Source organism: Notothenia rossii (assembly GCF_949606895.1).
Source record: "Notothenia rossii genome assembly, chromosome: 3".
Lineage (NCBI taxonomy): Eukaryota > Metazoa > Chordata > Actinopteri > Perciformes > Nototheniidae > Notothenia > Notothenia rossii.
The window spans coordinates 3,348,096-3,360,595 of record NC_136901.1 but is presented as its reverse complement, the minus strand read 5'-3'; the positions used below and the strand labels follow the sequence as shown (position 1 = coordinate 3,360,595).

Sequence of the window (12,500 nt, the reverse complement as noted above, 5' to 3'; positions counted from 1 at the left end):
TTAAAGCAAGCAGCAGCTACAAGTGTACTCACGGTACTCTGAGACGCTTAAGAGAAAAGCTTGCAACAAGACTATTCTGTCATCCTTTGTCTAGAGGAAGCACCTGCAGTGAGATTTACACTCCTCATAATTGCACGAGACGTTGAACAAAGTCCTACAGGAGACGCCAATTGCTTTTTTTAATTGTACAACATCGTGCACGCGCTCCCATCTGCCGCTTGATTTAATTATCTGCCTCTAGTGTGTGTGTGTGTGTGTGTGTGTGTGTGTGTGTGTGTGTGTGTGTGTGTGTGTGTGTGTGTGTGTGTGTGTGTGTGTGTGTGTGTGTGTGTGTGTGTGTGTGTGTGTGTGTGTGTGTGTGTGTGTGTGTGTGTGTGTGTGTGTGTGTGTGTGTGTGTGTGTGTGTGTGTGTGTGTGTGTGTGTGTGTGTGTGTGTGTGTGTCAGCTTGTAGCCTGTAGGCATTTCTCTTCATCCCACATCAGGGCTGTTTGATTTCCCACAGTGCCTTGCTGTCACGGCTCGCAGGTATTTTTGCTCGACACACTGTTTATTCAACAGTCCAGTTTTCCGTATTACGTGTCCATCTGTTTGAGTTGTGGACCCTGGTGTGGAGGAGCTGACCTCTGACGTCTTGCCACAGGGTTAAGCCGTTTAACCTAATCCGAACCAGAGGATCTTATTGGCTGACAGTCGAGGAAGGAGGAAGCCTCTCCCAGCCGTCCTGCTGTTCAGTGATACTCCGTTTCTCTCGAGGGGAAGTTGTAGTGTTTAGGCTAGGGGCGTTATTTTTATTTGCTTTAAATGAAGGACAGCTACTAAAAAAAGCTAAGGCACTATATGAAAGGTTTTGCGTGAAATGACAGCCATAAAAACATGTTCCTTTTCTAAATAGTCAGTCGAATAAAGCTGTAAAGCTGGAGGACAATGACCGTAACATAACACGACTAAACCAGATTTTTAATGGACTACTTTGCATGCTCCTTTTAGATAATAGCCAATGTGTTTAGGCTATTAAACATAGCAGCGACTCAATTATTTTTCCGCCTTGGGGAACCACTCCTGAACTAAATGGTCTGGGAATAGGACAGAATGGTATCCTAAAAACTCTACGAAAAGACGTTTTTTGGATCGAAACGTTAAGCTTCCCTCCTCAGGAATGATTTCCGTAGGTCATGCTGGATGTTGCTGTAAATCACGCTGGGCCTTCTGTGGATTTTTGGCCTTTTGACCTGCTTTGGAGCAGAAGGACACAGCGTACCCTCTGGTGGGAAACCTTCAGAGTTTCATCATAAGGAAAACCATGAACATACAAAACACTGTACAGGTTTACAGCTCAGATGACGGCTTTCACACAGGAGTCGAGTGAAGGTTCAGGTGGCTCCCTGGTGCTCTCTCGGCGGGGTGAAGCTATCTCTTTCATTTCCTTTCTCTTGGTCACATAACCATGAATTTAGCACTTTTTTTTTGTACCAAATCGATGGATTCCTGGACAGTTTTCCGGCCATTACTGCTAGATTGTGAGTTAAATAAAACACCCGGTAATGATATAAGTTTAGTTATAACTCTAAAGCCGGACAAAGACCCTTACTGGAATCAAAAGCAGGGACTAAAGTAGAAACTGAGCAGCTTCGAGGTGTTTTTTGTTCCCCCCCCCCCTGTGGAGATTTCTTATCATCAGTCTCACCCATCTGGTTTCTGTCCATGTTGACATTAGTGCACGACTAAAGAGAAGTGCCCTCCAAAAACTCCCCTTCCTTCATGCCAGTGTCATAGATATCTTTTAGGAAATCACAATTGTGCAGAAAACCGGCGAGAAATCTTGTTTTTAAAGTCTCGTTACTCGAGGATTTTTTTGCAGTGGACGACTTTGGAACGCATCAAAGTATGAACACTGCAAATGTGTGTTCATTTTTTGGGGAGTGGGATTTTATTTCATTGGTCATTTGCATCAGTGGGACTCTGAGTAAACCCTCAGCACACCAGGGCAGATGGTGAGAACATTGAACCTGGCTGTAGTTTGCAGGGAAGGAGTGGAGTGAGGAATAAGGAAGGGAAATAGTGCAGGATAAACAAAAGGAAGAATGGATAAAATATGTTCTTGTTTTGGCCGAATAGGAGGTACTGGTGTGACTGGTTTACTAACATAGAGCCCTCTTACTATAATTGATGCATTTTCATTAGCCATTCATCTGTAACATAAAGGAAGCTTTGAGGACAGCAGAGAATGAAGAGCAAAGAGAGAAAGTGAAGTGATATATATGTGTCGGTTTTCTCAGCCTCAAGAGGACTGGATCGTAGAAAAGAGAGCGATTACTTTGATTTACAACATCCAAGTTTAGCCAAGAACTAACCTTGTAGCAGGATGTTGGATTAAAAGGAGGACAGGAAGTGTGTTTTGCTAAGGAGAAAAAGATGTGAGGAAAGAGACATATTCCACATCTTGCATATTATGTTCAAACTGTCATGTTTTTAGCGCCTTTCGTTGGTGCAGGTTGTACTTATTGGTATCTAATAGGAATGCCAGCGATTATTCGATTTTAAGAATATTCGTTACAGTCTCCATAATAAAAAATAAAAAATTGGTATTCGAAGTTATTTATATATTTTTTTAGTATTATTTATGTTTTTCTTTTTTTTCTGGCTTAGTTTCAACCAAAATATAGACTAATGCTAATAATAGTAATAGTATTAAGAATTGTAAATGGCCGTTGGTCACACCACCAGTTTGTTATACTGTAAACTTGGAGGAAGCCAGCTAACAACTAGAGATGAACAAAGCGGTACGTTAAAAGAAGAGTTCCTCGTGGAACTACTTCAAACTGACAAGTGCAAATGAAAAAAAAAATGGTGTCGCTACAAACACATTTTGTTTCTCTCCCGCGGGGGGGGGGGCGGCGAATAATCGATTAATATAATCGCCAGGTTCTGTCCGATTTTCGAATTTGATCACGGTCAGTTTCTGGGATCCCGAGTATCCAACACAATCAACCTGCCAGAGGACTGTAATTGGTGTTACCCAAACATACATGTTGTTTAAGAAGCACATCTATCATTTGAGTGTAGTTTGTTGCGAGAAGCAAGAAAAGCAAGACACATGATAATCAGAGCTTCCTTTACTCGTACCACAGAGGGGAGACGTTCAGCAAAGTGAAGATGGAGATGAGGTAGAACACTATTAGATTCAAAAGACGCATTGCTGACAGACATGCAGGTTTTCTCCGGAGCTATTTTGAGGACTTGAAGCCAGAGAACGGCTAGCCTTGTAATTATCTTAAAAGACAACCTTCATGTTGGTGGGAGGCCGAAAAAGCACAGCTGTGTGAAACTGGACCCTGCCTTTAAGGACACGACCGTGGACATCGCATGCTGGTTTTTACAGCAGGAAAGTCTGACTCCAACATGTTTGTCTGACTTTAAGTGAGCGTCTGCATGCACGCCCAATGAATGTGTCGCTGTGTGCGGGCAAAGTGCTCAATATGTCTGTTTGCAGAGCATCGTTCCTCCAGATAAGACCAATCACGCTGCAAGGTACGATAGACATGTGACTGTGTGCGAGTGGCTGAGTTAGAAAAGGCTCATTGATGGTCGTCGCTGAATGAATTGATTGTGATCTGAACTGAAAGGCCCTCAGTGACCTCAACTCACATAAACATCACTTATTTTTAGACCCTAAAACTCTCAAACTACGACCTTGTAGGAGATTCTCACTTACCCTGTGTGTTGTCCAATAAGAGCCTATTCTTATTCTCCTATTTTATTATTAACAATAGCTATATATATCATGTTTGACCTCACCATTTCCTTTAGTGAGACGGCTGCCAAGAGGAGAGCAGGCCGTTCCTTCTTGAGCGCCTCTTTAGTTTAGAAAGCAGCGTGGACTTCTTGGTACATTGTTTTTTTAAACTTTAAAGTCTGAACAGTCAGGATGGCACATAAGAGCAGTTTCATACCGCTTTGTTCGTCTGTTCCTCAATTAAGGGTGATATTTGATCCCTGAAACCGCCCGCTAGATGACACATGTTGTTCAAACAAGTCACAAACACCGCGTGGATTTGATAGATATATATCCAGGGTTATATTTTCCATATTCAGTTTTATTTTGAAAGTGCAGTTACAAGTTGTTTTTGTGTAGGACATGAAGGCAGTAAGACTTGGATTTCTTCTTTGTAAATCTGCTGTCTTAATATGGCTACTTGCTAATCAATGATATTCATAACACTCATTGCATTCTGCGTGGAAAGGTGTATAAATTGACCCAAACAAACAAACTAAGTGTCATAAAAACAGACTTTTCCAACACAACTTTCCAACTGAAGAGATAAAAGATATCCTTTTCCGCAACGAGGATCCATGGCCTTTTGATCTTGAGCGTTTAAGACGTTGCGTGTCACAGAGTGGACGAGAGAGGGGGATTAAGAACTGAGCGGATAGATGGTAAACTAACAGGTATTATTATCTCACTTATTAGGGAACTATTGGGAGTGAAAGGCAGTTTCCATGTTTGTTGGTGGTAGTTATATCAGTAGTATAGCCTCCAGCAGGATGAGAGAATCCTTTGCTTCACATCATCCAACTTCTCTCTCATTTCAGGCTTTTAACATTTACATGTTCTGTCCTCTGTACATGCAGCTCTGACGTTTAAAGCCAAGCTACCGTTTGTTATTTTCGGATCGGTTGCTTCTGTGTCCAAAAAAGAGCTGAATATGAACCCGCCTATTTGGTATTTAATAGGGCTGTACCCGAATATCCGAATATTCGTTCGTTGGAGTACTATTCGGGTTTCAATTTCGTTATTTGTTTTGTTTGTTTTTTCCCGTTTTTTTTTCAAATTTATTGAAATCTCCAATTTCAACGTAAGAGCTTGTGCCTCTTCGGGGGGTGCTAACACTTAACCATACACGTTATCGTTTACTTTCTCCGTCTTTATATGTAGATATTACTTTTCTCCGTTAATCTCCGTCACGTTGTTTCCATAGCAACAACAACTTCCTGTCAACAGCGCTGACTCTCCTTCAAAATAAAAGCATGTCCATAAATAGGAAGCCAAGCCAAATTAGACTTAAGACGTATACAACTGCAACGAAAGTAACAAACACAATGCGATATTACATTTCAAAGAACACAAATTGGGTTACATTAACAAATAACTATAAAACAACAATACTGTAGAATAACAAAAAGAATGCCGTGAGTACACCGAAATACATGTCGAAGCGGTTCGCTGCTGATTGCTAAAAAAAATGGTATTCGGGACAGCCCTAGTTTTTAATAGATCCTCACTTTCCAGCACTCTCACATTTTCATTACAGCTTCACACAATGAAATGTAAGGTCTCGTCTTTTTTTCCTGCCAGATTTATGTTATGACAGAAACTCTGACTTACCACCACCCTCACGAACAAATGTAAGTTTAGCACCAGGCTTGTGACACATCATGTGTTCGTGTCGCCTGTGTTATTTTAACTGGTTTTGATATTTAAAGATTTCACCACCATTCCCACAACGCCATTCCCCCTCTGCATTCCCGTGTCTTACGTTACTTGAATGTGATACAGGATATCTCCCCGTTGCATTTACACCGGCTTACTGTAGTTATTGGAGAAGGCTTTGCCGATATTAAAGGAAATTGCTTTTGACCCAAACATACTTGGAAATCTTCCTCTGTCAATTCTCGAACGACAGGAATTTGCTGCACCGAATGTTTCCAAACACTGTCTCTAAAGTACACAGAAAGAAGTAGAAACAGACCAAAACTGACGTTGTATAAAAGTCTATAAAGTCTAAACTCCTGTGCCCGTGACTCTCCGCCAAGCCCAACATTGTTGTGCAGAAAAACTGGAACCTATATTGTTTAATTTGGACTTTTAAAACTGGAATGTTCATGCCAGCTTTGAGCAGTTTGATCCAAAAACAATGCAAACAAGCAACAAAAAATGTGTTTTTTTCACACAAGTAAACGCAGAAAAGCATGCTCTTGGATTCCCTTTCAATTCCTCTCTCTCCTAACCTCATTTAAACCAAGATTACTACGACCCAAATCTGGATCCTGTCCAAGCTCCAGGGATCCTCCAAGCTTTTTTGCCGCTGGCATCTGTCAAGTGAAGCTCTCCGGTCTTAATATCATGACATTCACACGGGATGTCCATCAGTCTGCTTGTGTCCTCGCAATTTTGCAGAAGTACTGACACATTGGCCGTTTCTCAATCTCGAGGATGCTGGCTTGGTAGTCGCGTACTTCCAAGTCACTTCCTTCAGAAACGAAGCAAGTATGCTTCCAAGCCACGGCTTCGGAAAACGAAGAAGAATGGAAAAGGCTAACAAGTGTACCACTCTCTCTAACGGTTTCAACATAAACTGTACTGAAAATAAATACCTCACGATTTCTATCTAATTATGAACTTGCTTTACTTTCACGGAACACATTTTTGGTGATAACAAATTAACATATTTACCAACACATGTTCTACGCCACTACATACTTACATTTCAATGTGTGCTGTGTCGATTCAGCCATTCTCCGCAAGGGTTTTTGAAATTGGTCCGTGCGCAAAGCATTGTGGGGATTTTAAGGACGCGAAGTCTACCCATGTTAAGCCTCTACATTTCCCCCAAACCAAGGACGCGGCCTCGGTGGAATTCCAAGTATGCTGGAGATTGGAACGGTACTTGGGCGGCACTCTATGGCGTAGCATACTTGAAATATTGGCTTGGAAGCCAGAATCCTCGAGATTGAGAAACGGCCATTGTGATCCACTAGAATGGTTGTTCCTTGAGGCCTGAGTGTGTGTGTGTGCGTGTGTGGGTGGGTGGGTGTGTGTGTGTGCGTGTGTGGGTGGGTGTTATTGTGTGTGCAGTAAGTGTGTGTGTGTGGGTGTGTCCCTACAGACCACACAGAATCAGATGGACACACGGTAGCCAGATGGTGACAGACTCACACCTTAACCTCCTCTCTGCATTCTTCACCAGTTCCTTTGACAACTAAAGATTACATTAGATTAGATTCAACAGTCGTTGCATTAAGAGTACACAAAAATGCAATAGGCAATCCAACCAGAAAGTGCAAAGAGTAATAAAGGTGGCAAGAGGTTTCAAGAACAATGCTGTAGTAATGTACATACTGTATAAATATATTGGCATAATGTGCAGATGACATTCAAACGATGGATAACAATAGCACATTCACATTTGACCTCCCTTATTGGTCAATATGAATGGCCTGATATGACATCTCCTTGCTCTGCACATGCTCAAGTATTTGTGTTTTTAAATGTCCTGAATTGTCCTTTTTTCTAGACTCCTAAAATACATTATTTAGTGAAACTGAAAGAGGAGAAGTGTGTAAAATATAGAGTATCTACTATAATTATATCTTCTGTAAAAGTAAGGAATGCTTGCCATCTTGTAACTACATCTTCACTTAACTAGCGCCTCATAAGCCTCCCTGAATGTATAATGGTACGCTGTAACTCTTCAGGGACGTACCATTTAGTTTGAACTGGAAATTATTCTGGGCTAATTCTGGGTTTACTTCCACGTCTGTGTCTATTTTGGAAACCCCAAATCCAACGGTATATTCATGATAACAGAGCAATGCATACTCTACGATACCAGCATCAGGTGTAGCTGCCTCATTAGACACACACACACACACACACACACACACACTTTTCCTGAAGCGTTGTGGTTGTTTCCGAGCATTCCCAGCTGAGCCTTAGCCTCCAGCTATTCATTAGACCCTAACCTCGCAGGAAGGTCAAAGGTCAGCAGCTCGTTAAGTGAGGAGAAGCTCGTTAGAGGAAATGGCATCCATAGGTCAAGCTTTATTTTCAGTGTCTCTCACCTCTTCTGCTTCTTTTTTAAGGGGCTCTAATCTGGTAATTATCAGGTTTCATATTTGTGATTTGTAGGAGAGAAACCCCTTCAAGGATTAAAGCCTATACAGCACACCACAGGGAAGGGAACACCCCCAAAAACACAACGGGCACATTTAAATACACTTATCCAGAAAGGTAGATAACACACTTGGGATTTATTTATCAGCTTAAAATCACTTCTCTAAACCTCACAATTCAGTTATCAGCACTGTCCCGAATGAGAAGCCGCACCCTCTTTTGTTTAAATCTAATTCCACCTCTCTCCTTTCGCAGCAACGCTCTCCCGGCAAAGTGCTGTTCGACCTGGTGTGTGTCCATCTCAACGTGGTGGAGGGAGACTACTTCGGACTGGAATACCAGGACCATCGCAAGATGATGGTGAGACACACCTCTACAGTAGAATGTGTATAGTATACTATGTTCCTGTCCCTTTAGTAGATATAAGAGGGTATCTTATTCTGTATGCTCTAGTGCAGTGGTTCTCAACTGGTGGGTCGCGACCCAAAAGTGGATCGCGGATCCGTTTCGAGTGGGTCGCGGATTGAAGAAAGAAAAAAAACTTTACATATATATATATTTTTTAAAACTTTTATTTTGAAGGCCCGTGAAAAACAAACAATGGCTGAAAATATTATTAAAATGTCGGGTATTAATAGATGTATTTATTTTCTTCTCAGAGTGTACCAGAATGCGTAGTTTGTTAGTATTTCTTAAAATCCCCTGGGGGACAATCCCCCCAGAACCCCTTCCTGGTGTTTTCAGCATGTGGGCCTTTTTATGTTATAGCCTACAGTTCAGCTTTGATTCCATCATCTCATTAAACCTTTTTAAAAGCATACTTTGGTTATGGGAAGGGATATATGCACTGTACTTCACTTTAATGAATATTGTTTGCTGAAAGGCGTATATATTACAGCACGATTTCTGGTTGAATCGATTTGAGTGGTTCAAAAATGGTGAGTCGCGATTTATTACCAAAGTAAAAAGTGGGTCCTGAGGCCTGACCAGTTGAGAGTCCTTTTCTACCGTCACTATGATTACCTAAAACATGTACAAGTATTTCTCAGCTATTTTATGATATCTCTTTGTCATCTTCTCCCTGCAGCCACAGAGGGAGATTATTAACAGAATCCTTCTCTTATTTTGCCATCTGGCTGAAAGACCACATGACTTAGGCAGATCTGCATTAAGCATGTAAATGTTTTTACAGTACATTCAGAGGATTCACCGCCAAGTCTCCAATTTGCTCGGAGCAAGGTTTCCTTCCCGCAAGTTAACTCTAGTTTTAATCACATGGGTCGCCGTTCTGCACGCATCCAGCCTCGTGAAGCTTCTTTACTTTCATCTGTGTGGATTGAAGCATTCACCTGCAGTCTGTCTTCCCACCTGTGTCATGCAGACTGCAGCTGGTTGAAATCATTTGCAGATGCTTTTGTCTCTTCTGCTTTTAAAATCTGCATTAGTGCATGAAAACGCTAGTTAGCAGTCGGGCCTATTTACGCCCTCGATATGCAATACAAATACTTCAGTGTGCTTAAACACAGGACTCTCACTGTGCATGTGAGCAATACAAGCCAATTGGAACGAATGCTGTAATGCTGCAGAAATAAGGACAGCATTGTCAGCCTGCAAACACAAGAAGATGCAGACAGTCACTCTAATGCATGCGGCTATACATCGAGTGCATACCTGATGTTGTTTATGGCAGTTAGTGTGAATTTGATAGGTGTAATAAATAACCCACAGTCAAATATACTCACATATCAAAAGCCACACGCTGCATTTTAAGGAATGACATTTTACCGTCTGTAAACTAGAGATATTTCTTTCAGTTAATTTCCTCTAATAAATGTTAAATGCTCACCTAGAGATCATTCTAGTGGAAGCAAAACAAGTCATCTACATGCATATATGGGACCAACATCTTTAAGCCCCCGTCACACTGTCCCGAAATTGACACCCGATGGACACACGATTAAGGAAATGTTCAAATTTGGCTCTGATCGTAACAACATCGGGCCATTGGTGAGGTCATCTGAAGCCATCGTATGACCGCCGGTGGAGTTTCTCAGGCTCCGGCAGCAACTTCGGGAGCGGTGGCAAAATCTTTGGCATCACAAAGATGGCTTAAGATGCCGAATGTCCCGATGTTGCACGAATGTCCCGATGTTGCACGAATGTCCCGATGTTGTTACGATCAGAGCCGAATTTGAACATTTCCTTTATCGTGTGTCCATCTGGTTGTTTTATTGCACAACAAAATCATGTAAACATATTATGTAAATAACCCAATTTGTGTTCTGTGAAACTGAAAAGGATGTAATATATTATTTTGAAGGCGAGTTGACAGGAAGTTGTTGTTGCTATGGAAACAACATGACGGAAAAAACTTAATATCTTCTACATAAAGACGGAGAAAGTAAAGAACAAAGTCTGAAAATATCCGTACAGTATCATAATACTTTAACATAATCGTTTTTGTTACTTTCGTTGCAGTTGTATGTTTTTAATGTAAATGTTGCCTTCGTGTGGTTCGGGGCCACCTTCGTGCGAAATTCACAATTCCATATTGGTGTGTCCATCGGGTGTACATTTGGGGACAGTGTGACAGAGGCTTTACAGAAGCACCAAGTCATTTTGACAGCTGCATTTCAGTAAAGAAAATCTTATAATTCCACTTTTTTATGTTTTAGAAGTTCAAATAAACTAAGCTGTGTTTTGCAGGTGTGGCTGGATTTGCTGAAGCCGACGCTCAAACAGCTGAGACGTAAGCATGACACAAACACAACATATGATGCTACATTTTTAGTTCCCGAATGAAACCCAGGTTCAAAGCTATAATATCTGAAAGTATGTTTGTGCTTGTTTGCGTCTCCTCCCTCTCACACGGCCTCTTCCCTATCAATCATCTCCTTTCCTTCTCCTTCTTCAGGACCTAAAAACACCATCCTTCGCTTCGTGGTGAAGTTCTTTCCTCCCGACCACACGCAGCTCTTGGAGGAGCTGACTCGGTAAGGAACTTCTGGGATTGAAAAGTTGTGGAGTTGTTTTGGTCTTCCGTCCTTCCCGAGTGTTTCTCAGTCCTTCAGGAGGAGCTCCACAGCTGTGTTTACGTGCAAAGCAAAGGGCCTTTTTTACTAACTCTTGTTTTTTCACCCGAATGAACCCAAACACAGTGTTGGTGTGTCATCTGGAAACCAGGACTCTTGATGTTATTGCAGACCAGCTGAAATGACAAACAGGCTTTTTCACTGTAAAAAGACTTCTGTTGCTTTGGACATGTTCTAACTTCATATCAATCTCCGACATCCAGCTGAATTTGAAGGAACATAATTAGCATTTATAGATTGTATTATAAGGGGAAAAAGTGTTTCTCCATTTGCGTCCTTTTCAACTCCTCGTACAGAAAGTATAATCGGCATTCTTTAAAAGCAATATCATTCAATTTCATTTCAAATAACACTTTCTAGGGTCTGTTTTTATTCACGAATTAAGATTTTCAATAACACAAATAATGCTAAAAACGATTAATCTTCATGTTTCTTTTCTAGTATTTCCCAGCAGTGTATATCAATCACCCCTAATTCTATTATTACACTAAACTGATGCTTCCTGAAGTATTTAAACTGCTTATCGAGGCTTTGATTTGACTTCATCTCCTTTTTTTAAATGTCCACTTTGCAGCAGCTGTGTTATGTTACTGCAGGAAATGCAATGCATGCCTCCAAGAGGGCAGAGCAGACGTCTTCGAATACTTTCCGCTGACGTTGTTGGCATTTCAGCCGGCCACTTTATTCCACTGATCTCATATCGAGTGTTAAACAGGAAGTGGGCACTCTCCTTTGTTTGACTCCTACGGCATTGCACTGTGTTCTCTTTAAAGGGCACAGACGGACACAATGTGTAGATGGACAGATTGATTTGAAGATGCATTGCCCTGTTGTCAACAATAGGACTCGTCGCTCTGATATAATGGATGAAAGGTCTGATGTAGATGAACAAGAAAGGAAATTCAGATGATTTTTGTTGTATTTCACTCTCTTCTAATTGTATTTACTTTAATAAGCGTGGTGCATTTCACTCTGCTGTGTTCTGAAATAGTCAAAATGACTCCGGGCTAAAATAAAAAAGATATGAAAAGTCGCCAAAAGCCTCGTTAACTTTATTAGAGGGATAATCATGCGGTTGGGAAAAATGTTAAATTGGAGACACATAAAAAGCTCTTGTGGATCATTACTCACACACACACACACACACACACACACACACACACACACACACACACACACACACACACCAATATTTATGGAGTGTGTGTGCTTTGCCCTTGGGCTCATGGTAGGTTTTTAAGTTAGTTTTCTGACACAGTTCTTTTAGTGTGTGTGTGTGTGTGTGTGTGTGTGTGTGTGTGTGTGTGTGTGTGTGTGTGTGTGTGTGTGTGTGTGTGTGTGTGTGTGTGTGTGTGTGTGTGTGTGTGTGTGTGTGTGTGTGTGTGTGTGTGTGTGTGTGTGTGTGTGTTGTAATAAGTAGCCGGTTGTATAATGACTAACAGAAACAAGGTCATAAACTCAATTAGGGATTGCTTTGAAGTCGGTAGATTAAAATGATCACAGTCAGATATTTGAT

General features: G+C 41.3%; 1 protein-coding gene across 3 annotated transcripts in view; it reads left to right on the top strand.

The window, feature by feature from the left end:
• Positions 1-12,500, top strand: part of LOC307031366 (FERM, ARHGEF and pleckstrin domain-containing protein 1-like) — a 62,605-nt gene that overhangs the window by 19,496 nt on the left and 30,609 nt on the right. For all 3 annotated transcript variants that reach the window (XM_079668434.1, XM_079668433.1, XM_079668432.1), the window contains exons 3-5: positions 8,148-8,252; positions 10,599-10,641; positions 10,807-10,885. In XM_079668434.1, coding sequence (XP_079524560.1) covers positions 8,148-8,252; positions 10,599-10,641; positions 10,807-10,885 — 227 coding nt within the window. The remainder of the gene's footprint in view (positions 1-8,147; positions 8,253-10,598; positions 10,642-10,806; positions 10,886-12,500) is intronic.